The 25,328-nt window shown below is 45.2% G+C and overlaps 4 protein-coding genes across 8 annotated transcripts; 2 read left to right on the forward strand and 2 right to left on the reverse strand.

Moving 5' to 3' along the window:
- The first annotated feature begins 39 nt into the window (after positions 1 to 39).
- On the forward strand, positions 40 to 592 carry LOC117890268 (V-type proton ATPase 16 kDa proteolipid subunit). Its single transcript, XM_034795027.1, has one exon. The coding sequence runs from the start codon at positions 55 to 57 to the stop codon at positions 547 to 549; it is 495 nt and encodes a 164-aa protein (XP_034650918.1). The 5' UTR covers positions 40 to 54; the 3' UTR covers positions 550 to 592.
- Positions 593 to 687: 95 nt separating this feature from the next.
- LOC117890496 lies at positions 688 to 1,085 on the forward strand. The gene has a single exon (XM_034795387.1). It carries the CDS (start codon positions 718 to 720, stop codon positions 1,009 to 1,011), a length of 294 nt encoding a protein of 97 aa, XP_034651278.1. The 5' UTR covers positions 688 to 717; the 3' UTR covers positions 1,012 to 1,085.
- LOC117890495 lies at positions 1,023 to 2,622 on the reverse strand. Its single transcript, XM_034795386.1, has 3 exons — positions 2,002 to 2,622; positions 1,765 to 1,942; positions 1,023 to 1,700 (listed from the first exon to the last, which is right to left on the reverse strand). Exons 1-3 carry the CDS (start codon positions 2,604 to 2,606, stop codon positions 1,044 to 1,046), a joined length of 1,440 nt encoding a protein of 479 aa, XP_034651277.1. The 5' UTR covers positions 2,607 to 2,622; the 3' UTR covers positions 1,023 to 1,043.
- Positions 2,623 to 4,340: 1,718 nt separating this feature from the next.
- LOC117890305 (protein kinase C, brain isozyme) lies at positions 4,341 to 22,196 on the reverse strand. Of its 5 annotated transcripts, none has more exons than XM_034795080.1 (14): positions 21,804 to 22,196; positions 20,997 to 21,023; positions 17,957 to 17,988; positions 17,806 to 17,885; positions 12,452 to 12,563; positions 9,151 to 9,279; positions 8,278 to 8,434; positions 7,867 to 8,218; positions 7,634 to 7,807; positions 7,483 to 7,574; positions 7,220 to 7,421; positions 6,966 to 7,154; positions 6,769 to 6,909; positions 4,341 to 6,706 (listed from the first exon to the last, which is right to left on the reverse strand). In XM_034795080.1, exons 1-14 carry the CDS (start codon positions 22,016 to 22,018, stop codon positions 6,554 to 6,556), a joined length of 2,055 nt encoding a protein of 684 aa, XP_034650971.1. In that variant the 5' UTR covers positions 22,019 to 22,196; the 3' UTR covers positions 4,341 to 6,553. The 5 variants fall into 5 exon arrangements, with proteins under 5 accessions (XP_034650971.1, XP_034650973.1, XP_034650975.1 ...); XM_034795079.1 differs by lacking the exon at positions 12,452 to 12,563 and adding an exon at positions 16,518 to 16,632 and having other exon boundaries at positions 5,559 to 6,706; positions 21,804 to 22,194; XM_034795082.1 differs by lacking the exon at positions 20,997 to 21,023 and having other exon boundaries at positions 21,804 to 22,195.
- Between the last annotated feature and the right edge of the window lie 3,132 nt (positions 22,197 to 25,328).

The raw sequence follows: 25,328 nt of genomic DNA on the forward strand, positions 1-25,328 counted from the left end.
CGAAACGATTTAGTTTTGTGATTCTTCACTTGATTTATTGACTAAAGTTCGGAAATGTGGAAAGCAGATCATCAAATAGATCCCGAGGCCACAATTGATCAGCCCGCGTACGCCTTCTTCTTCTGTGTAATGGGCGCTGTCTCCGCCATTGTCTTCTCCACGCTGGGCGCAGCTTATGGCACTGCCAAGTCGGCCATTGGCATCTCCTCGATGGCTGTCAAGCATCCGGAGCTGATAATGAAGTCCATCATACCCGTCGTCATGGCTGGCATCATAGCCATCTATGGTCTGGTTGTCTCGGTGCTGCTGACCGGTTCGCTGGTGAAGATGTATCCCACCTACAAGGGATTCCTCAACCTCGGCGCAGGTCTGTCTGTGGGTCTGTCTGGCATGGCCGCGGGCTTTGCCATTGGCGTCGTGGGTGATGCTGGTGTCCGTGCAGCTGCACAGCAACCGAAGCTGTTTGTGGGTCTCATTTTGATACTGATCTTTGCCGAGGTCTTGGGCCTCTATGGCCTGATAGTGGCCATCTATTTGTTTACCAAATGAAGTGTCAATAAAGGGACATCTTCAGACAGCCACACATGAAGTTCTTCTTGCTGTTTGCTGGCAACCGGTTCTGGCAGCTGTTTGCTCAACTGTCAAGATCTGCTGCTGCTGCTGTTGCTGCATTTGGTATTGAGACATCGTTGCAGTCACTTCGCTTCTGCTGCTAAAATGTTGCTCCATTTCGTTGGCTTTTGGTTGCTGCTCAGCGTCTGCCTGTTGCACGTAGCCTCCCAAGAGAACTCAACTGTGGCGGGAAACGCAACAGAAACAAAAATTATAATGGTGAGGCAGCTACACAAGAAGGACGAACAGAAGAAGGACCTGCTGAATATGGTCATACACAAGGTGCTGCCGGGTGATCCCTACTACCGCGTGTTTGATGGCGACCAAGCCAAGGCACGCAGCTACACCAACAAGATCTGGCAACGTCTGCTGAATCGTTACGACTCGATGCTGATATGATTTAAGTCAAGTTTATTGAATGCTCATTTGTGTCAAGTGATTATAATAAAGCCAGAGCTGAAGTGGGATTCATCGTTGGGCGCTGCAGAGTCTTTTGTGTGCAGGCAGGAGCTCGATCTGGTGGTAAACACCTCCGGCTCTGCATGGGAATGGGTGTGGGAGTGGGAATGTTCTGGCACTTGGGAATCCTTCACTAGCGTAAAGGTGCCCACAGCTGTTCTGCAGTGAGCCTCGTTCTGGCAATCCGAATCGCTGGCCCAGCTGGCACAGCCGCAGTGCATCGCCTCGTCCGCTGGCAAATGGTGGGACGCCACACTGCTGACCACACAGTCCACGGCCGCCGGTTGCTGCTGGCGTCGGGTGCGACAGCGACGCCAACTCCGCCCAAGGGCGCGGAAGCAGCAGATGCCCATGCACACATCGGAGGTGCCCTTGAGGCAGAGAAAGAATTCCGGCATAAACGAGGGATTGATCACAGCATAAACGACAATGTTGAGGGACAGCTGCAGGGCATTCAGCGTGATGCATATGACCTCCACCGTCTCCATTACCGACTCATCCACCTTGTTGGTGTCGCCGCCAAACAGCAGATTCAACGAACTCTTTCGGGAAGTCATGTGCGCGGGCAACTCCCCAATCATGTAAAGCGTTATCACAATCACAATGCTCACCGTCAGCTTCATTTGGTGCTGGATTAAAAGGATTAAGAAATAAATCCCATCTGCAGGCGCATTGTTTTGTCGGCAACTGTACCTGGTAACGTTTGATGGTGGTGCGTGTGTCGCCATTGTTGGCCGTGGACTGGCAAAGGCGACTCTGCTTGGTCCACCGTCGAAAGGCAATGATGATGGCCGTGTTGCCAATCAACAGAAAAACAGCTGGCAGCAGGGCCAACAGCGTGAAGCTGAACCAATTGTGCACCTTGTAGAATCTGCAGGAGGAATTCAAAGCGTAAAGAAAGTGTCCGTCCAGCCTCTGCCGCACACTCACGTGGAGTAGTAGAACTCTTGCACGTGACAGGTGCCGTCCTGATCCACATAGAAGACGAAGAAGTAGGGCATATTGACGCCAATGGAGATGACAATCACAATGGCAATCATGTAGCGAGCCACCTTGCGGCGACAGAACCGCGGCGGACCACTGTTCCGCTTGAAGCTGGCCAAATAGGTGAAGCGATCGAGGCTGAGGCAGGCCAGAATGAGGTTCGCGGCGCCCGTGCTGATGCCGAAGAGCGGCGTCTGCCACTGGTAGTCGTAGGCAATCCAACTGGGGCTGTAGTAGAAGAAGCTGCGCGACAGCGCTGTCAGTGTGATGAGCAGACAGGAGACGCAGTCCATCCAGGAGAGTGCCGCCAGATACGTAAACGCAGAGGGTGTCATTTTGGGCCGCATGAAAACCACCGCATTGATGAAATTCGTGCACAGGCCGAAGGTGGAGAGCGTGGGCACGGCCAGGCCATACAGCAGAAAGATGACCAGCGGTGGTATGCGTCGCTGGAAGATGCACTCATCGCTGTGGAAGGGCATATCCTGGTGAGGGTCCAGCAGCCAGGGACTCTCATCACTCTCACTTTGGCTTAAATTCAATGCGAACATGACAGATGCAGGGACGATGACTGACTCGATGGATGACTGGCAGCGACTGACTGGACATGTCTATCTAATTGTCTGCAAATTCTCGATAAGATTATCTACAACCAACGGTGGACGCATCAATGTTAATTTGTCAACGCAATCAATGATAACGAGCCTCGACTGATGAGGAGGATTCTACGCGTTCGCTCTCTCTCTCTCTCATTATACCCGGTACTCGAAGAGTAAATAGGGTATATTGTATTTGTGCGGATAACGGTTGTATGTAACGCACAGAAGGAAACGTTTCCGACCCCATAAAGTATATATATTCTTGATCAACATCAATAGCCGAGTCGATTGAGCCATGTCTGTCTGTCCGTCTGTCCGTCCGTCCGTCCGTCCGTCTGTCCGTCTTGTTTGTCGGCTAGTTCTCAGAGACTATAAGAGCTAGGGCCACCAAATTTTGGCACCAGACTGCTGTATGCTCACACTGAAACCAGTGTATTTCAAAAATGAGCCCCGCCCCCTTCCGCCCCCGCAAAAGGGCGAAAACCTCCCAAATCTACAATTTTGAAGATAACAGAAAACTAAAAACGCAATTCCGTAGGGAATGACCATATCTATCAGATCACCAAATTGGGCTATTATTATAGCCACAATGGAGAAATTAATTTTGAGTGGCCAAACCCACCCCGTCCCGCAGCATTCACACTCTGCTTCGCGCTGTTTATGGCCTGGCCCCTGACACGTCACTGCCTCTGCCTCTGCCGCTGCCTCTGCCGCTGCCTCTGCCCTGACTCTGCAGTGTGTGTTTCTAGGGGAGGGTGGCGAGCTAAAGGAGCGTGTTGGCGTGAGTAGTGTTGTTGATGTAGATGACAGATGAAGAAAAAATTTAAAATTTGACAAATAACCGCTAAGTTGCAGATGTAGTACTAAGTGCCGGGTATAAAAGTTGTGACGCGGAAGAAGCGTCTCACACGTCCCTTCTCGTTTTATCTTTCTATTTCGTATCTGTGTATCTATCTCGTATTGTATCTATGTAGGTAGGAGTATTTATCTGTTGGGATATATTCGATATTCTCTTCTGAGAGTTGTAGCTATATTTATGATCAGTTCTACCTGCGATTGGTAACGAATTTGGAACACCTTTTCTTTTATTATACATAAATAATTGGCATCAATTGGCATCTCCCGATCCTCTGCATATATTCTACTTGTTTCCCCAAACCATTTAGATCTCCATCGTACCCCTATTCCATCGCTCTCCACCTGTCTTGCTGCCTTCCGTAGCTAAACACGGTGCCCATTGTGGGCACTCTCTGTTTGATTTTAGTATTTAGTAATATTTTTATTTACTTTCGGGTACTTTACGAGTATGCACATTTGTGTGTGGTACGAGTATGCCCAAATCCGATTGTTTGTATTCATTTTTTGTATTTTTCTTTTGTCGGTTTGGCTTGGCTCAATAAATTACAGATTACATTCGGGGTTGGCCTTAGCTTAGGCATGGTACATAATAAATACATACATACATGTACACACACATGTATATGCTTAAGTAAATGTATGTATATATAGCAGAGCATATAAATACTTAGTGACTGACTGTTCAGAGTGTTGTTCAGAGATGTAGATGTAAAAAACAGTTTCGCTTTGGTTCTAGTTGTGGTTTTTTTTTTGTGGAAGCTTTTCGTCTACTCTCTAGATATTTGGTTGATAATTTTCACATCGATATTTCGTAAATATATCTATTTGTTTTTGTACTAATTTAATATGCAATAAAAATACATTTGTATGAGACATTCGCTTCAAAAATTGTCCTTGAAAATCATCAGAAGTGCGCATATAAATATGCCATGTAAAAATGTTGACTCTAAATAAAACTGAATGCAGTTATGTAAGTTCTACTCATAATACATATGTATATGTACATACACACACGTGTTGTTCGATAATTAAAAATGACGAGTAGTTTTCATTTAATTCATGCTGAGTTATTCTCAGTAGTTGAACAGACTTGGAAATGTTTTCTTTCTTTTTTTAATCAATTTTTAATGTGTCATAAAATTCATTAAATTAATTCAGACATACCCACATATGCATACATCTAAATGGTACATATGTATGTAGATTATATGTATTATTTATGTATACATTTATTAAATTTATTTGTTAAAAATACGAGCAAATTTTCATCTTCACATTCGGAGTACAATTAACCTTCATTCGGGGGTTTAACTTAAAGCGTTACTCTTGCAGTGGTTTAAATCAATATCTTTTCGAGTATGTCATTTTTTGATCATTTTTTTATTTCTCTTAGCTTACGTTTTGATTTCAGAGTTTTGGAGAGTTAAAGAAAACGTTTAAATGCTTCAAGTTCGGAGTTATACAATTATACAATTTATATAAATATTTTATATATGTATCTTTCGTGGACACTTAAATGTTGTTATCTATCGAAATGTATTCTGGTTGAGTGATTCAAAACACTTTTAAGCTCCATACAACGTTAATTACCATTTATTCTTTCCATTTAACTTTCCTTTCTGTAGCCTTGTTAGCTTGGCTACAAATTCCCCCTTAGTTTGGTTTGCTCTTAATAACTTCTGTCTATAAATAGTTGTAGCCTCTTGTGGCCAGAATTCTGCTATGAGAGAAAGTTATGGTAGCTACGAGAGGCACACAAAAGCTTAGCTCAGCTGTCGCTAATCATGGAAATAATTATGTACCTTAATGATAGCGATACGATATACAATATACGATATACGATAGTTGGGGGTTTGTATGTCACATACGAGTACGAATACTATGTCACAATGCTTAAAGTAGATTGTCTTTAATCCATAGTTAGCAACTAGTTTCATGTGTCGTAGGTACTAAGTGTTTCCAACTTGAAAACAAACTCCTAACGAAGTCGCTCTCCGTTTTTCTTTGGGGAGCAAAAAGTATAACAGATTTACAGTTTTACAGTTGTATAGTTGTACAGTTAAATAGCTTTACAGTTGTACAGTTTTAAGTATCTTCTAAGCTTAACTTATTGCTATGCAATTTGTTAATTATGGTACATTGAGACTCTATGCCAGCTGTATATATAGACGCGCTATATATACCTTAATAATGGTTTTTCTTCTTTATGTTTTAAGTTGTTAAATCAAATGAAAAATTAATTGAATTTACACGCACATTTATGTATTTAGATATATTTTAATGGAATTTCAAAAATTACACTTTCTATGATATTTCTCTGCTTAAACATTGAATACATTGCAAAATTGCTGTGTTGCTTTCTTTGCTTTTCTCCATGATATTTTCTCTATGTAATTGTAATTTGTTCCTTTTCCTTTTGTCGATTTGATCGTAGTGCCGGGGCAAACACTACAATCGAATGACGTTTGAACCTGTCCTTACACAACTCCAAACTTTTAAACTTCCCACTTATCTGATCCTTCCAATTGTATTTTATATGTATTAAAATCGATTAACTTGCTACGAAAAAACACTCAGATGTTTGCCTACAACAACACTTAGATGTTTTGCTCCGAAAAAGAGTGAACTTTCATTTCAATTGGAATATTTAAAGTTTGAACATTTAAAGCGTCGAAAAGTTAATAGAAATTTGAACAGAATCGATAGATCGGATCGCTAGAATGCCACACAGAAAGAGAGTGAGTGAGAGAGACTGGTTTATATTGCTTTCAGATGAGGCTTGAGATGTTGAACAATATTCGATTGCAGATCTGTCTGTCTGTCAGACAGGTAAAACTTAACAATTGTTTAAATATACACATAAATAACAGACGAAAACAAACAGAAACGATAAACTTAACACAGATTCAAATGGCTCTCTATGAACTATAAATGATTTACATATAAATATAACAAAGTGTCTTTTTGCTGTTAATATCGAATATCAAAAAGAGATTTAAGGGGGCACAACGCGCAGATTGATCACTGATCAGAACAGGGATTTATGGTAGAATTACGTATTCGGGATTCACGTAGGAGAAGCCAACAAATTCCGACTGATCCAGGTTCATCATGAACACCTTATCCGTGGGCGTCAAGTCTGTTTTCTCTGATGTGAACTGCTTGTCAAAGTTGGACACATCCTTGCGGTGTTTCTACAGAGTGGAGTAGAGTATTAAAACGGGTTTTTAGAGAGAGTTACATTAGCTGTACTCACAATCTTTGGCTTAAACGGCGGCTGCACCTCACGGTTCTCAATCTTCTCCCAATCGATGCGCCGGAAAAAGGCATGCAAACGCACATCCTCCTCGCCAGTGGGACCACAGCCCAGTCGTTTGTTTGGTAGTTTAGTGAGAAACTAAGACAACAATTGTATCTCCAATCTTTAGTTAATCTTCTTGTATATTTACTTACACCCTTGCAGGCCTCTTTGGCCTCCTTGCTGAGACTCTTCGGATAGGACACATTGTGATCGGTGATGGCCGCAAAGAGTTCCTCCTCATCCTCGCCATCGAAGGGCGGCTGACCCACCAGCATCTCGTAGAGCAGCACACCATAGGCCCACCAGTCCACGGATTTGCCATAAGGCTGATACAGGATTATCTGCAAAGAAGAATCCTCAAATCAAATCCCTAAATTCTCAACTCTCTCCCCTCTGTGTGACGCACCTCGGGTGCTATGTAGTCCGGTGTGCCGCAGAAAGTCTTGGTCGTCTTTTCGCCCATAATATTCTCCTTGCACATGCCAAAGTCGGCAATCTTCACGTGTCCATCCGCATCGAGTAGGACGTTGTCCAGCTTCAGATCGCGATACAGTATGCCCTTGGTGTGAAGGAAGAAAAGTCCAGCGGCGATTTCCGCTGCATAAAAACTGCAAAGCGAAAAGGAAATCAATTCAGAGAAATCTACACATAAGGTTCGAGATTTCTTACACTGCGACTGGCTCTTTGAATTTGCCAAACTGTTGGATCTGGAACATCAGATCGCCGCCATTCACATACTCCATGACAAAGAACAAGCGATCCTGCAAAGGAATTATCCTGGAATGAGCATCGCCTCTCTGTGCTGGCTGTGTGGACTCACCAGGGTTTGAAAACAGGAATGTAATTGCACCAGAAACGGTGGCTTCTCACCCAGGGCCAGCACACGCTTCTCGATCATGGTGCACTCGACGTCGTCGTCCTGAATAATCACATCCTTCTTGAGTATCTTGATGGCGTACAGCTCCTCGCTGCCCTTGCGCTCAGCCAGCAGAACCTGTGATGGAAAATCGTTAAATATCAGCAGATCTTCAGCTGATTTGGCTGTGGACCGACCTTGCCAAAGGATCCCTTGCCCAAAACCTTGATAAAGTTAAAGTCCGTGGCACGGATCATGTCCTTCTTGGATATGGAGGAGTGCGTGTTCGTGTCGCTGCGCATCACCAGGGGCTTCTTCTGCGATGGCTTCTGCTTGAGCTTGAGCAGATCCTGCTCGTCATCGGCACAGGGCACATTGTAGTACTCGCCCTCGTCCTGGGTGAGCAGCTTGAACCAGCCGTTGGTGGGGCTCTTGATAATCTCCGAGATGCCAAAGGACAAAGCGCCCATAAAGTCATTCCGCGAGGTGCGATCCCAGTCCCAAACCTCGATGAGGATGCGTCGATCCTTGTCCTCGGGCTTCAGGTCACTGCGAAGGCGAGAAAGATTTTGCATTAAGATGAAGGGACTCCTCAGAGTTATACCCACTAGGTGATTGTCTCGTTCCAGACGGGATTCAGGCACGCCTTGATGGTGCGCGTCTTCTTCTTGTTCTGATCCTTGTCGTCCGGTATGAGCTTCACCTTCACATAGGGATCGCTGAGTCCGTTGGGATCCATGGGTATGAGATTCCGGCCCTCAATGACTGCAACAAAGTGGCATTAGACAGTGGGATAAAGCAGTCTGGCAGTCACTTGAGTGGAGTGTCAATAAGTTTACAGAAACTATGTGGAATATGCTGCTCGAGTCTAAGAACAAAGCGCCTCCCACAGACCCAGAGGAGCTCCTCTAAGGAGCGTCCTTTGTTCTGCAGCTGCATTCCGTTTGGTATTCATTATGTGGCATTTGCGCCTGTTGCGAGGGAGCAGGCAGGAATACAAAGAATTTCCTTAAGCGCGCATAATGAATTAATGCAAATCGCAAGCAATTTGCCGAGCGAGGGAGAGCCGCCAGCCCAGAGAAGCTGCTTGGAGGCCAAGGAGGCCTCGCCCGAAGGCCGCACAGCAAACTTTCGTCTCGGCAGCATCCGCCGCACGACGCAAAGGAGATACAAACGATACAAAGACGCAAAGACTCGAGAAGATGTAACATTTTAAGCGTGTTGCTTGGGGAAACTTTGCGGCTTCTTGGGCGTACTTTTAACCCACCCCCCAGCCAAGGCTCTTTCTACATATATTCTGTAAACTTTTTGCACCCTACAGGCAGTGGGGAAATACTCGTACAAAAACTGGGAATAGCCAGCAAAGAGAGAGAGAGAGAGAGAAAACTTTGACTACATGGCCATAATTGGTTACAATGCTTAAGCGGCTTAAATTTGTACTTCGCTCATCCCTGTGGCTGCTTACAGTCTTTGGCACTTACTCTGGACAGTGAGGAGGTTCTCCTTGACATTGATCACGAGATTAATGCGTCCACGTCGCTCCGTGTGATCGCATCCGCAGAGGCTAGGCACGTTCTCCTTGCAGCGTGCATGCACGTTCATGTCACATGCTAGAGAGAATCATTTCAAGTTAGCATTTGGGCATGAAGAGCAGACAGGAAGAAGGCGGAGGAGGGTGGAGGGTGAAAGCAAAGAGGGAACAGTGAAAGATGTGGCAGACACACACACACACACACCATACACAGGGGGAGTACTTACCTCGCTATCGCTGGTTATTCTTCTTCTTTACCTTGATGTTATCCAACCGATTAATGGGGAATCCAATCAGAATGTGCACACACATACACATAAACCAGAGCCCAGGCCATACCCTACCCTAACCCTTCCCATTTCACGGCGTTTCGTTTTGTGTTGCCTGCGGAAATTGACAAACTGTTGCATAGTTTTCGAAGCTGCCACTGGCAACGCGACTGCTTCTGACAGCCGCACTCGTAGTCGTACTCGTACCCTTGGGAGCGCTCAATTGGAAATTATTTGCGAGAATCGAATTGTAATTCATTTTCCACGGAGCACTCTTCTCTCGGATTTCTTTTTTTCAATTAAAGCGCTTTGGCCATCGTCATCATCATCATCATCATCATCATTGGGCATCAGCGTGCATCATCGTGCATCATCCTGTTTGTGTGGATTGCTTCAGTTCCTTTCACATATCCGTGTCCCAGCTGCTGTTTTTCTTGCTTTTCTTTTCTGTTGCTCTGCCTTCCTCTCTGTCTCTCTCTTTTCATTACATTCCGCTTTGGTCATGTGTAAAATTACTTTCAGCTCGGGCCGGCCTGGTCTTAGTGTCATTCAAGCGGACGCGGCGTATACGTAATGCTCAGCCTGCTCCTCCCATGGCTGTGTATACGTAATATTTAAGTTTCGCTTGCAAAAACAGACGCAAAAATATACAGGAAATATTCGCTTACATACACAAAAGGGTTTTTCCCACAGTGAAAACAAATACAGATACTCCTCTGTGTGTTTTTTTTTCGGCTCTCGCGTTGCTCCCTCTGGATGTGTGTGTATTATTGTTCGTATTTATTTTTCCCCCACTCGCATGCGTGCTTTAACATTTTCTTTTGTGCATAAATCAACAGACATTTCACTTTTTCTGTAGCTGCTGCAGCGAGAGTTTTTCCCACTGATTTGGATTCTAGTTGCCCCAAAAAGGAGACTAGAGTCTTCGCTGTCTTTCCATTCCATTGATGTGGTACATCATATTTATTTCAACACATCAATGTCCTCCGCCGGATACACCCCTGGGTAGCCCGCTGATATTCACCGCCAGCTGGTTGTAGTAGAAAAGCTCATCGGGTATGCCGTAAACCATATTATCTTCTCTTTTGAAAATGCAGCACTTCTCGCGCTCCTCACAGTTCGGATTGGTCACGACGAGCGTGCAGGGTGCATTTCGTTGCAGGCAAACACCCTGTGGCCCACAGACTGCAATATGCATACAAATATTACACTTATGAATGCCACGTGGCCATGAAGCTTACTAACAGCTATGTAAACCCTGACAGCAGCCAAGCAGCGGCAGGAGCAGGGCGGCCAGTAGCCAGTACTTCACGTAGGTGTTGGCCATCATCAGAGTTCACTCACAAGACTCTTATTAAATTGGCACTTGCGAAGCACTTAAATACGTACAAATATGTGTGTATACCGAATGGTTTCGCTTCGCTTGAACTTTACTTTGAGTTGCCAAACTGGAAGTCGTATGGCATGTCCAATGCCCGATTGAGTGCTGGGTGTTCTCTTCAATCTTTTATTTACAAATACAATGTTGGACTGCTTGCATGCGGTTTTCATGCATATTCAAACTTGTCTTTGCCTGGTCGAAAGTGACTTCGCAGCACAATCTCTCTTGGGGCATTTACAATGCCGTCTGTGGCACAGCATTTCTCACCATCTGAGCACACACCGGAGTCAATCACTATGAGGCAGCCAGAAAATGCCTCCACGCAAATGCCACCACCGCCGCAGCCTTCAAGATGGGTACGTTCTATATGCAGATCATGGGGTTAATCAGAGTTATACTAACGAGTAGCAGAGCCATGGATCAGCGGTAGTAGAGCAACAAGTACATAGAACAGACGCACATCCATTGTGTAGTAATATTAGAAGTGAAATAGTTTCTTATCCAGTTGAAGTTTCATGACGATACGTGAAACCAATTAATTCGTTTTCTGTGATATTTGATCTAAATATTCTCAATAGAAACAGTGGACTATGACGAATGGAGGGAGTGAATAGTTAGCCGCTTCAAGACATGATTATCCTTACCGTTCTACTTCAGGTACTTCAGGCCAAACACAATCAAAAAACTCTATTGAGCGTGCAACAAAACAAATTAAAAGATACAAGCACAAATGATTATGTAGCCCGCTCGTAAATAATGAAATTATCTCGGATTGGATCGCCCCAGCATAAATAATTTCTGTGCACACAAGGATGCCGCCCCCAAGTGCGGCTCATGGCTTGCAGGAATTCTGTGATACGAAGAGCCAACACACCACACACAGGCACGTGGCACAATTAATGTTGGCAAACGTTTATCCAGCGGTTGACAGACTCGCAATTTGTGGCATGCACGTGCAAATTGAGTCCGGCAAACAATGGCAACGAGAAAATAACGTGAAAATTAACAAGTTTTTAAGAGTGCAAACAGAAAAGGAAAACACAAATGTAGCCAGCCACAGCAGTGGCAGGAACGGTGGAAGCATGAGCATGTCAACAGCTGCAGTGACAACGGGAGCAAAAACAACAGCAACCCGTTCAAGTGTGCACACACCCCTGCCCCACACACACACTCAAGTGGGGGTGCAAGGGCACACTTGAGAGGGAACAGAGCGCCGCTAATTGTAAATTGCAACATTCTAATATTCTAAAAACTCCGCGACAAGCGACGGCATCCAAAATGCAAATGCAAATGAGAAACGAAGCGTCGGCCGCGTCGCAACCAAAAAGGAGAAAAATATGCACTTCGGTACGCCGAAATGGTTGATACCCTTGCAGATGAAGAGTAACTGCTGGAAACTGCGTGACTTTTGGTTTATAGAAACAGAAGGACGGACATGCATAATAAAATATAGCATACCTCTGCAAGTGTTTTCTACAAAGAGGGAGACTGAGACAAAGAAAGACAGAGACAGAGACAGAGACAGCGAGTGTGTGCGTGCGATTGAGAGGATATTTTTTGGGGAAGGTTATGCGCCATTCTCTACCTCCGTTCGACATTACCTCGACACTTGAGACCCTTGTGCGTGATGCCGTGCAGCAGAGAGCCGCAATGATCGCAGAACATCGGCGACAGAAAGGTGACGTTCTGCCATTTGTGGGGCATTTGGTGTGCCTAGTGGTGGCGTCGAGGATTTTGGAGCGTTGGGAGCGGAACCACAGGTGGAACAAGTTGTAGAAGAAGAATGAAAGAGAAAACTAATGGAACATTAACGCTGGGCTCGCAGAAACGTAAGCCGCCGAGTGTGTTTCTACGTACTAAATGTGTGTTTTTGTGTCTGTGCCAAAGTATGAAGAACGATAAGTGAGGTGCAATTGCATAACAAAGTACGAGCACAAGCCAAAATGAGACAAAAAGGACACACTGAGAGAGAATGAACAAAATAGAAGTCTAAAGTGAATAGCAGTCGTTTGTTTTAATTTGCCTATTTCTTGTTGTTTGTTTTTAGTAGTTCTGTAGTTTCTGTAGTCGCACGCAATAACTGTAAATTGTGTGCCTCTTTCAGCAGACGCTCTCGTCAGCAAGCGCTCTCTTAAGCGGGCGCTCTCTTCAGCAGGCGCTCTCTTCAGCAGGCGCTCTTGCAGCAATGCACAAAGAAGATCGCAAGAGCTTTAAGAGAGCGCATCGCTCGCTCACTTTACAGTTAGATAATAAATAGCTGCGAATAAAAACCCCGACACACTGCAGTGCACTGCAGGCAACCATCTAGTGTGAGCTTCCTTCACTTCCACTTCAATTCAAGAGCGAAAATTTCCAACTCTCCTTAAATCCACTTTGCCCCATTCGACACGAACATCATCCGGCGAATGCAGAGTGCAAAAAGTTTTCCGCTGCTTTTGCTTGTGCTTCTAGTTCTGCTTCGGCTAATGAAATAATCGCGACGCTAATTGAGTTGCAAGTTGAACGTCACATGTCGCAGTAGGTGGAATTAGATGAGCGCTGCCTGGGTACACGCTGGGGGTATGCTAATGCGGTAGCGCAGGAGGAGTGGGAGCTGGGGTAACCCAGTGCTGAGTGCCTAGGTCCTTGCTGGGAGGATAACACAAATAACCTTTTAAGGCTACCGATGCTGCCCTGTCAAAAGACAATTGCTGCCTAATCCCACAGCTCCTGCTCCACCCAACCCCTGCACACACCCGTGACATTGACGGGCAACTTTTAGACGCTCTCTTTTCCTGTGTGTGGGTGGGTGGTGGAGCACAAACACAGCCACACACAGACACACAGTCGAGTCCTTAGTTTGTGGGTGGTCGAGGATTGGTGGCCTGGTAAGCAAGGACATTTGATAGCATTATGCGCATGCATGAGCATCCACTGAGTAGTTCCCTTCCCTTTTTCTGCCATCGCCTTTTTCGGAAGGCAATTTGTTGTTTGTCTCTCGCTCGCTGGCTGTGTGCTGCCAAGGTTCAACAGCTGCTCAGCCATTAATATCCCTTTTCCACCAAAAGACAAACAGAGGGGGCCACGCCACTCGTGCACACCCCTCGCTACCACAAGGCTGTCGCCTGGGTGACCTTGCCTGGTTGTGGCAGCAAAAGTGTTGCCTACTTTGTGTCGTAGCGGGCAGGCACACACACACATACGAGCATGCAGGAAGCCAGCCCTGGTTGCAATGATTTTCCATGAATCCCAAACAGAAGGTCAGCTCGTGACCTTGGCTAGCCACAGGTGTTGTCTGACATTCAATGGAGAGGCCTCATCCAATTGAGTTTCGGTTTTCTCTCATTCCATCCGAAAGCCGTGTCATTTCTTATCATTGCGTCACATTCAACACCTCCGCCTCCACCTACTCTTGCCTTAGTTTCCAATAAATCTTTCTCCTTCCACACGCCCACAATCGACGCCTCCTCATTTGCCACGTGCCACGCATTTGAAAAAATTGTTGCAGCGAGAATTTATCACCGAATTTTTGTCTTTTCTCTGCTGTCGCTTAACAAATTTGTTCCGCGCAGCGCCCGTGCCACTCTCTATGGCATCCCCTATCCCCTCTGCTTCAAGGCCATCTGCCAGCTAGATGGCAGTTTCAGCATCCATCGACTCCATTGGAAGTAATTTTTGATATATAAAACGCTAGCATATACGCCGACGACGACCCGTAGTCGTATAATATAACTGCCAGCATATTAACAACCGATGCCCCAGATAACAAATGAGAGAGGGGAAGGACGAGGGAGAGGGCGCTGGCGGCAGACATTGGCAAATATAAATTGCCATGTCATTTATACCGACAACGCAGATAAGGGCCGTTTGTGGCATAGATGGAGCGCGAGGAGTCATGAATATTGTCCGTGGGGAGGGACAGCGCGATTGTGGTGTAAGGGGAGGGGAACGGGGAACGGGGATCGTATCGAATCGGATCAGATGGAATCTGATGGTGTAGGCCACACCATCTGGCATCATTTGGCGAGTGGCAGACAAACTCATTTGCTTTTCAATTTCCGCTTGAGCACAAATTGGATGCACAGTGTATTCTCTCGCTCTGCCACTCGGAAGAGGCCATCAAGTGGGTCGCATTTTCATCTGATTTTGTAATCGAGACGAGGGGCAATCAGTGCACGCTGCGGGGACGGAGGGGCAACAGGTGTGAAGCTGAGCTCTAGTCATAAATTGATTTGTCTGCCCAAAAAGACGCCGCTGCTGTTGCCAGTTTGTGAGAGAGAATTTGATCCGATTTGGGGCAACAAGGAAACAAATAAAGTGCCAAAAAGATGTCACACAATCGCACACAAACACAAACACACTTGCACACACACGCACAATAACGACAATGGCCACATTAAAGCACATTGGGGCCGGATTGTATTACACAGAAAATCAGACAGGCAGGCAGACAGACTGGGGCACACAGGAGCAAAGCCACTCGAGCGTGTGTGCAATTGATAAGCATTAGATTTGTCAAGTTTTGAATGGGCTGGCAAGGAGTAGGCCCATGTTGCCCTGAGAGATGCTCGCTCCCGTGTGTGTCCGCAGCCACTCCAGTTCGAGGTAAATGCTCTCTCTTTTTTCTTGCCACTAGCTGCGGTGCTTACAGTTGCCTCCGTTGCCACGGTTGCCACGCATTTAAGCATGAATTGGTTTCCCACTCATGACGAAACCCGCCAAATGGGAAAATTAGTTACAGTTCCATGCCCTCCATCGGGCTGACAGGGAAATCACTTCAGAGCCAGCGAAACGTGCGAGGAAAATGCTCTAGTAGAAAAGGCTCTTTTTATCCGCAGTAGTTTATCCATTTATCCATTTTTGTCTGCTGCTGGCTCCAAAAATAAATTAAAATCATATTTATATCCGGGCCGGGGCGCACAAAACATTTCCGAACAAATGATAAGCCCTGTGCGGGGCGGGAGCCCCGCTGGATGCCCCTTCGGGTAGCATGTGCATAATTATGCAAATGAATTGGATACCAACAAGGGACAGGCCAGAGTGCAGGGAGCAGCAGGCAGGCGTGGCCCATGCTACACGTGCCACAAGAGAAGCCAGTGAAAACTTTCAGTTCGGTTTCGGTTGGAAGCAAACAAAAGGTAAACCCTGAGGGATAGGGTGTGCGATAGGGCAGAGTGGAGGAGAGGAGAGTAGAGGAGTACATAAATATATTTGTACACACATACATATACACACATACATATATATGGTTGTATGCGTATTTATATTCAGGTAAAAACAATTTAAATAATTAACTTTTTAGGCCTCCTCCGGAAAAGTTGCTCCTTGTTGTTGGCTTTGGCTTTGGCCAGCAACTGTTGACCAGGTCAAATTGCGTTTAAAATTTAATTTGTATACTTACACACACACACACACACACACACATACGCACGCACACAGACATCCAGCTGGACATCCACAGGATCCACCAGTATCATCATTATTTACACTGTCAAACAGGGTTTTACGGAAAAGGATTAAAAGTTCAGAGGAGCGACAGAGGAAATCGAAGGAGCAACAGCAGAAAGAGAGTCAGAAATAGAGAGAGAGAGAGAGAGAGAGAGAGTTGGGTGGGAGGATAGATAGCAGACGGAAGCTTACAGAGGGCTAGGAGGAGGGGAGCTGGTAATTTTGTTGGGGGTTTTTTACCTGAGCACTTGAGACCCTGGTGGTAGATGCCGTACAACAGCGAACCACAATGGTCACAGAACGTGGGTCCTGCATATGTGAATGGTTCGAAATTGTGTTGCGTTTTTGGTGAGTCCTTTATTTTTGGTTTGTTGTTGTGATGTTGCAACAATTTCAATTTCATTTTCAATTTCAATTATGACGAATTCGGTTATCGATTTCGGTTGTCGTTGTGGTTGTTGTTGTTGTTGTTGTTGTTGTTTGGGTGCGTGTTTTTGTCGTGACAGCGTGAATTGGACAGCGAATTGAGGATTTTGGTTTGTTTTTTTTTTTTTTTTTTGTTTGTTTGAGTGGTTGATGCGCACATGGAAAAGAATACAAAGTACAAATTTTGTTTATGGTAAATCAAACAGAGCACAATGACGGAAAACAAATGATAACATCTACATAATGGCTAGTGTAATTCTTCACCTATTTATTAAACTTAATTCAAAGCAACCGGCAGTGCCAGGTGCGAGTGTTTCGATCAGCGAGAGCGTGCGAGTCAGGTCCAGTTGCTCTTTAAGAACAGCTTTCAGAACAGAGCAATCTTGAAGCGTTCTTAAGTCGGAGATAACAACAGCCATTCCCATCAATCCTAGTCCTAGTCGTGTCTCTGTCATATTTTGTTGCCCCACATATATCCCGGCCCACATTTATTCTCGGACAAGCCTAAGCAGACAGAGAGATAGAGAGAGAGCGAGAGCTGCATGAATATATAAAAACTGCGGCATGCCATTTTCCATAACCCAGCTACAAAAGAACGGCAACGGAGGCAGAGCACACAATCAGACGGAGGTGGAGCTGGAGGTGGAGGAGAAGCATTCGCAGAGCCAGAGAGTCTGTGCTTAGGTTCCAAAGCAAAGTTGACATGCTGTCGGACAGGCGGGAGGACATGATGGGCTGGGACAGCAGCCAGCCACCCATCCAGGGACATTCTGGGGACAGGACAGTCCAGAACATAACCGAAAATCCAAATGACAGTTTAATTTGACAGAGCAACCCTCACAAAGGCAGGCACCGGGCGCGGGCTGGCATGCAATGCAAATGTGTTATCCCTTTGGCTCCTTTGGCACTGACTCGCACATGGAAATGCAGCCACTGCATAAGGCTGCGGCTAAAAGCATGCTTATTCGAATACATTTCCATTTCATTTTAATGTAGGTTTTCATTTGGGTATTTCCTCTTTTCGCAGCTTTTATTTCACTTTTTGTAGCCCAAATATTTCTACACATTTCTGTATTTTATTTGCGGTTGGTTACACACTTACCGAATCGATGCCCTTATCCTTGCCGGGGCATATGAAGGTGACATATTCATGGCATCGCTTGTGCACCACATAAGAGCAAACTGCAGTCGGGGGGTATGGAGAGTTAGTTGTCGCTTGGGAGACTGATGTTGATGTGGAGGGCGATCCTTACCTTGGCACTGAAATCCTTGCTTCCCGAACCCCCTGCAAAACAGACACGCACAATCACAAAGGTGAAGTGCAAAAGAGAATTGTTAATTTGCATTCAAAGTCTGACCAACTGTTTCAATTAGCATAAATATTTAAATGGCGATTAATCGGTATTACGTTTGATTGCGGCTCGCAATTCATTGAAAATTAATCAATTTTGTTCGTGTGTAATGGCTGGGGAGGGAAACAACTTTAAGGATATGCTTCAACCCGATCTATCGCGCTCTCTCGCTAGTCTCTCTCTCTCGTTGCAAAAGAGTCGAGTGGCTGGCAACACACGCTATAAATGAGCGCTAGATTACTGTTATCGTTGGTGTCCCGTTGGTGTGACGCGTGATTTATGACGGAGCGTTGCATAAACTGAATTTACGTGACAAAAGCTACAGGGGGTTACTATAACATTTTCTTTTCTCACATAACTTAAAGCTCTTTAGGGTTCTAATGGGTAATGGCCAGAACCTGCCCGAAACGGTTATGAGTCCCGGGGCTTACGTGACCTGTCCGCAGGCGAAAGGCTTTCTTTCCTACTCCCTGTCCCACCGGTTGCCTGTCCCGCTCACATCTCATATTCGCTGCAATTGGGACACGGCAAATTATTAACATGCACAGCAAAGGGACATACAAACATACGCATTTATACGATTAGTATGTAAGTATTTGACATGCGGGGCCTTTCAAACTTTGGGGCATTTCAACTTTGTTCGCTTAACTTTTAACTGCGGCTGCAGCTGACAAAGTTGACAACTTTTTAGGGTAACATGCCGGAGGGGGTGGAGATTCCTTCGGTCAGTGTGCCGGGGAGCCGGGGAAAAGTGGATCCGATTAGTTCAAAACCAATTCGACAATCGCCCCACAAATTGACTGACTTTTCATTGCCATCCACAACGAGCACAAAACTGTCCCATGGAGCGCTTTTATTTTATTATTTTTTGCATAATTGCATTGGGTATTCCCGCATTTTGCATTTAGTTTTATTTTTCATTGTCTGCCGTTGGCTTTTCGCTGTTTTCACTCTGTTTTCGCTCTGCCTTTGTGTCTGTTTTTTTAGCTTTCTTCTGTTTGTGAATCAAATGAAGTGAAAAGCAATTTTCCCGCGCCCGCAGTTATGCCATGAATCCTTTCATATCCCCCCCAACCGCCAACCAAGCAATCATTTTTTGTTTACCATCGTACTCTACCCTCATCTGTGTGTGTTTTTATGCATTTTTAATGTATTTTAATTAAGCGCATATTTTCCAACGGTGTGCAGGAAAAACATTGCCGTAAAAAGATCCACCCCACGGTCCAGCGGAGAGATATGGGAAAGGGATACGAATGTTCGGAATTTAAGTTAATTAAATAAAAGGAAAATTGAACAATATCCTGAAACTGCATTGTATTGGGCTCCCACTGAATTAAATATCTTTCTCTTGCTCTCTCATTGATTGCACAAAATAAAATTGATTTGGGAAACCAATGGAATGCTACTAATATCTTAATGTACATAAATATCAGCGGATTATGAACATTGAAAATTGAATTATTATTAGACATATTTTCGGAAGTTCCTGCAGTTCCAGATAAGTGCACAATGAAGGCATTAAAGGAGATTTAATTGCGAATAGTCAATTTCCAGTGATTCGCAGCCACTGCTACTAAAATATCTAGTTTTAACCAATGTGTTTACGTGTTCTTGGAACTCTGGCAATGCCACACGGGTCAGACAATCATTTCATATGCGGCATTTATTCGAAAATACTCCAATATCCTCGCATATTTCTACCTGGCACCCACGGTTCCCATTTCTTCCCGTACGCTTTACTCAGTTGAGAGCGAAACTTCCGTTTGAGCGTGTTTTGTTGGTGGTTTTGTGCTATTATGCAAATGACGTGCCATAAACATGGAAAATGTTTCACCTGCTGCCCCGCTAACGAAGGCGGTTTGCACCGCGGTCTTTGCCTTCCCCTCCTTCTCCTCCTCCTCCATCTCCTTTCACACTCACCACACACACAAATTACGTGCCTGCAACGCCTCTTTGCAACGCGTTTTCGTACGTTCTATGTGCCTGTGTGTGCGCGCGCTCCTCTGTGCCCCCAAAGTCCCCACACTATTAATTAAATGTCGGCGAAGTGGAGCTGAAAACGGTAACAAAAACCGAAGTTAATTAGCTGCAACCCAAAAGAGACGTATACAACATCTAGGGGCGGTCGTCCGGGGGCAAGGTGAGCCTTGTTGCCACTTGTTTCTGTTGCTGCCGCCGCTGATATTGCTGTCAAAGCGCGTTAATTACGTGTAATAATGATGCAGTGGCTGTGGCACTGTTTATCTGTCCGCCACTTTACTTGCCTTCCCGCCCACCGTACCCAACTCCACGCCAGCCCCCTGGTCAGGCGCCGTTTCGGATTCTCTCTTTATTTCTAGTTTCAATTTCTACCTTTGGAGCGGAGCTCCGGCCTCAGCGCCGTTTAAGGGCATAGATCGATTCTGGCTGCTGTTTGGCGCATTTTAAGCAGCAATTAATATAATTATTGCCGTCATGTTGTGGCAACAGCAGCGGCAGCAGCGAAGACTGGCAGATGCTTCCCCATGCCCATTACTCATGAAAGTCATGCCATTCATTAGTTAGACGGGGGTGGGGAGAGCTTTAAATTGTCAACGCAGGCACTCTCTCCTCTCCTCCGGAGGTCAAAGAGCGTGTGGCAGAGACTGTTTGCTTATTAAATATGAATTAATATCATTGAAATTGCTCGTCAAAGTGTGTGCCCTTCGGCTGTGGGCAGGGGGCGCAGCTGTGACTATGAATATTAAGTGATAAATTAATTAGTCTGTGGGATGTGTGAGGTGTGCGTATCCTTTAATTCCCCTTTCAAGGGCGGCTTTTAGCTGTTAAAGCTGCTTAAAGCTCTTGGCGAATGAAAATTCAAGCGAATACTTTTAATGATTCAAATGAAGTTCCCCGTGGACTAAGTACATGATCTTCTAGCAGTACTCCACAAAATACAGAACACTGAAAATATACCTACATCCAGGCATATCCCGATTGATAACCGCTGCAAAATGTTCAGAAATTCAGTTCAAAATTCGAGTATTTTGAGTGCAAGGGGAGTCGTGGTGGGAAGTTAATGCGCATGAAATTGATTTATAATCCCCCAGCAGAAAGTTCTGGCACCCGGAAGTGACTGCCAGGACTACCAAAAAGTAAACAGGTTACCCGAAACCCCCCCAGAGCACACATCTCTCCTCGCAAAATATCAACATCCATTTTTTGTTTGTTCCGAGCGGTTTTCCCTTTCGTTTTTCGGAGGGGAAAGGCCAACAATGGATTAAGACAGATTTTCCAGGGGTTTTTGCCTAAATTAAACATTACACAGGTTGGCTTTTAAGCCCCCCGCCCCTAGCATACGCTTCCCCTCCAAGTCTCCCATCAGCGGAAAAGGTGGGAAGCAAACAATGTAAGTATCCCATTGAAATGCCTTGACTTGACTTTTAGTTGTATGTTTTTGTTTCCCATTTCTTTTGGGCGTTTGCTTTCTCCATTTCCATTTCCATTTCCACTGCTGCCACCCACCGCCCATTCTTCTTCTGCCACTTCTTCGTGGTTTTGCTTTGTTCGGCTTGCCTTGTCAATAGACTTTTATCGATTCCATGGCTGGGCTCTCCTCTTGCGTTTGTCTGATGTTATGCGAAAGCTTTGTCTGCAATGCACGTGTAGACCCACAAGTGCCCGCCATTGATGCGGCTGGGGGGTGGGAATGACTGTCTGGATGGTTAGGGTACTTATAAATGTATCTTTTTGTGTCTTGGGATGGATGAATCCTTCCCTCACTTACCAGATAAAGTCCTTGCAGTGGGAGCAAAAGGTGGGCTGCTTGAAGAACCTCGCGATGAAGCAGTGATCCTTCACATTGAAGACATTCTTCTTCTTCAGGGCTCCCTTGCGCAGGCGCGATTTCATTTTATTCTCGCCCATGGCCTCGCAGCCCTCCGCCCCGGCCCCACCCTGCTGCGACGGATCGCCACCATTGTTGTCGCCGTGCTCGGACATTGTGGAGTTCTCGTCTAATATCCTGTGGTTTCCTCTGCTGCTTCAATGATTTTACGCTTACTAATTGGTAAATCTCTTCAATTTGTTCACTTTTTGTTGCATTTGGTTGTTGTTGTTGTTGTTGTTATTTGTTTACGGCTTTGCTTTTGTATTGTTTATTGATTTTTATTAGGCCTCAGACGGCATCTGACCATCGTGACAAAGAAAACAATACAAAAATGTATAAAAACAAACTGGATTTACATACGAAATACTTCTGAAACTTGACTTAATCTTCGTTGAATTGATATTTGCATATTTTTGCATTCGTCAGGCACATATTCAGTATTTATTGAGGCTCGGATTCGCTCAGTCGCTCACAATTATTTTCCACACGCGTTTCGCCTTGATTCAAATTGATTTTTCTCCTAACAAGCGCAACAATTAAATGAAAAGTTGTGCAAATGTCACGGCGACTGACGGACAAACAAGCTCATAATTAGCATTAATTTTAATTACACAAAAGAAAAGGTATTCCAGCGACACGGCACTGGTGGGTGGGTGGCTGGCAGGGTGCTGGCTGGGTGGCTGAGTGTGGTTGAGTGGGGCAGCGCACTCCACAGCCAATAAATAATAAATAAATACAAAATACCAAAACTTTTGCATTTCTCTGAATTTTGTTGCTGTGTTTTTTAGCAGAAAGCGCGAGCAAAGAGTGTGGGGGAGAGCGAGACGGCTGCCCGTGCAAATAAAAAAAACGAAATTGTATTTAAGAATTATTTTGTTTTTATTGAACTTTTTGCTATGCCAATGTTTGTGCCCTGCCAACAGACACGTTCTTGCTGGTCAGTACGCTGCCAGTGTCAACTGGCTGCGACACGGTTGATACCCCGTAACTGGTTTAGGCAAACTCTTACGAAATGATTAATTAAATGAATTGAATTTTGATACAAGAAACTTCTACTTTCATCTGCACTAAGCAACTCTTTGCTACCCTGTAGAGGTGTACGACATGCACGGAATTTGCATTGATTGGAGGCGCGAAGGCAAGCACACACACAATAACGAAATCTCTTAAATGTAACTGTAACTGTTACTGTTACTGTTGCTCAGTGGATGTGCGCGACAAGCAACAGTTATTCCCGGACCCTCAAACACTTGTCTTCATTTCGCTCTTTTGAGAGTTTCATTCGCTCAATTGGTTTTATAGTTACACACACACACATGTACATATGTTCGCGAATATTTTAATACAATTATCTTTAATTTGTATTTGATTTTTTAACTGAGAAACATTTTTGATATCATTATTAGGTGCCCAGAGTTGGTCAAACTTTGTTTACTATTTGCTTTGATGGAGAGTTCACTCTCACTTTCCTATTACACTACACTACACTACACTACACACTTGGGGTGGTCACACACACATACACACACGGACTCCGCTTGAATGTTGGACGGGCAACAACTGCCTCTGCGGGCGAACCGTTACGTTGTGAGCGGCGCGTGAAAAAGTTCTCGCACGAGCAGAAATCCGATTCGCATGGACCGTGGTGAGTTTTGGGGCCTTCTTCGATTTCCCCTCCACAGGTTACACAAGATGTCTTCTCGCACGCACTCCCCCCTCGCACATACACACACTCGTTGCTGGGGCTCTCCTCCTTCCCAGCTGCTCCTGCGGCTGCCTGCTGCTGCTGTGGTTTTTCTTGCTGTTGCTCTCTCGCTCTTCGCTTCGCCTCTCAGCTTGCGTTCTTCCGCGATACACGAACTGTAGCTATTTGGCACGTGCGCTTCGCTCGGGTTACAGAAACATTCTGGCATGTCTTGGCTAACGGGACGCGGACCGTAGCGAGCTTTCGAGCGCGCTGTTAACAGCTAACAGTGGACTAACAGTGGCTCTCACTCTCACACTCATTTGCATGGACTGCGGGGTGTGGGTTTGGTGGCCAATTAACATAAGCATAACATAAGTAATCGCAACGCAGCGCAGCGCGAACGTCAGACTTTGGCTTCGATGACGCCTGTGGCCGATCGTTTTTGGCCGCTAATTGATTCGAATGAACGAAACTTGTTAAATGGCTGAGGGGAAGCCGGTTTTGGGCTTGTACGAGCATAGATACTATATACCCCCCCTGCCTGCTTTTGGATTCAATGGAAAGTCAAACAAGACGGTAGATGGTCTACCGCAGAAGTAATCGGAGAATTGGGAAAAGATGAGAACAGCTCCTCCACACAGGGGAGCGGGTTAATCTGGTCACAACCGCTAGGTAACCTTCGCCTCCACACGTTCGAACGTCCACATGCTGCCTGCCCGCCCCCCACCACACACACAAAAACACCCATTAGAGCAGCGGTGCCACATCTGATAGTCAAGTGTCACGTTTCGCGGTCGCAGCCGCAGACGGAGCGCCAACGATGTCGACCGACCGAGCGGCCGACCGGCTAATGCAATGATTATTTATCTGCTAGATACACGGACAGACCATAAACTACTGCAACAACATGTTCGAGTTCTGTTTAGGTTTTTGGTCAGCTGGTCATCGAAACACCAAATATTTGTGCAAAAATAGGTAAATAACACCACAAACACAAGCACACACACACACACACACACACGAAAGGCAAGTAAAATGTTTCGGTAAATTCCTATTGCCAATTCCTCAAAAAGCCATTTGCCGGTCGACATGTAAATGGGGTGGGGGAAGGTGTTGAAACCCAATGGAATTTTTGTTGCAATCCACTGAACAGAATGTATGTACAATGTAGCAACATATGTATGTAAATATGTACATAAATATGTAAGAATGTATGCACAATGTACATACTGATAGGGCCGATAAGACTGCTGGCCAGTAAAGTACGAAAAAAAGTGAGTGCTTTGGCAGATAATAATTTATGAATAATCTGTTTTAGATATCGCCCGAACAGAACCATAAATTTCAATGAGCAAACGAGCGAACGGGCGGGGCGAGGCAATTACAGCCCATTGAAATATTTACTCTGATGGAAATTATATTGCATACCCTGCTAATAAGAAAAGAGATGGTGAGTATATAATGTCAATGGAGAGCTTTTATAATATGAATTCCGACAGCAGCGTACAGGGTACTTATAACAACATTTAATTCGCTCAGCATCTTGGCTCATAACTTGTCGCGACACTTTGCAAAGAAAAATGTGAATGTACTTCGAGCTGTAAATGTATATTATAAGTATTTTAATTTTGCTGCCCTCTATGCACAAAGTGCAGGGGCCTATTGGCCTAGATACGTAGCATTTAGCATATTCTTGAGTTGATGTGCATTTAACACTCTCCCCGTAACTGCTGGGC

Source organism: Drosophila subobscura, chromosome E, assembly GCF_008121235.1.
Source record: "Drosophila subobscura isolate 14011-0131.10 chromosome E, UCBerk_Dsub_1.0, whole genome shotgun sequence".
In the NCBI taxonomy this organism is placed as follows: Eukaryota; Metazoa; Arthropoda; class Insecta; order Diptera; family Drosophilidae; genus Drosophila; species Drosophila subobscura.

Excerpts from the sequence above, each read along its gene's own strand:
- LOC117890495 (XM_034795386.1), bottom strand. The coding sequence starts at position 2,606 with ATGTTCGCATTGAATTTAAGCCAAAGTGAGAGTGATGAGAGTCCCTGG. Across the intron at positions 1,943-2,001 it reads CAAGAGTTCTACTACTCCAC|ATTCTACAAGGTGCACAATT; the intron begins GTGAGTGTGCGG and ends TTCCTCCTGCAG. Across the intron at positions 1,701-1,764 it reads CCACCATCAAACGTTACCAG|CACCAAATGAAGCTGACGGT; the intron begins GTACAGTTGCCG and ends CTTTTAATCCAG.
- LOC117890268 (XM_034795027.1), top strand. The coding sequence starts at position 55 with ATGTGGAAAGCAGATCATCAAATAGATCCCGAGGCCACAATTGATCAG.
- LOC117890305 (XM_034795079.1), bottom strand. The coding sequence starts at position 22,018 with ATGTCCGAGCACGGCGACAACAATGGTGGCGATCCGTCGCAGCAGGGT. Across the intron at positions 17,886-17,956 it reads GCAAGGATTTCAGTGCCAAG|TTTGCTCTTATGTGGTGCAC; the intron begins GTAAGGATCGCC and ends CCCCGACTGCAG. Across the intron at positions 8,219-8,277 it reads TGGAACGAGACAATCACCTA|TGACCTGAAGCCCGAGGACA; the intron begins GTGGGTATAACT and ends TCGCCTTCGCAG.
- LOC117890496 (XM_034795387.1), top strand. The coding sequence starts at position 718 with ATGTTGCTCCATTTCGTTGGCTTTTGGTTGCTGCTCAGCGTCTGCCTG.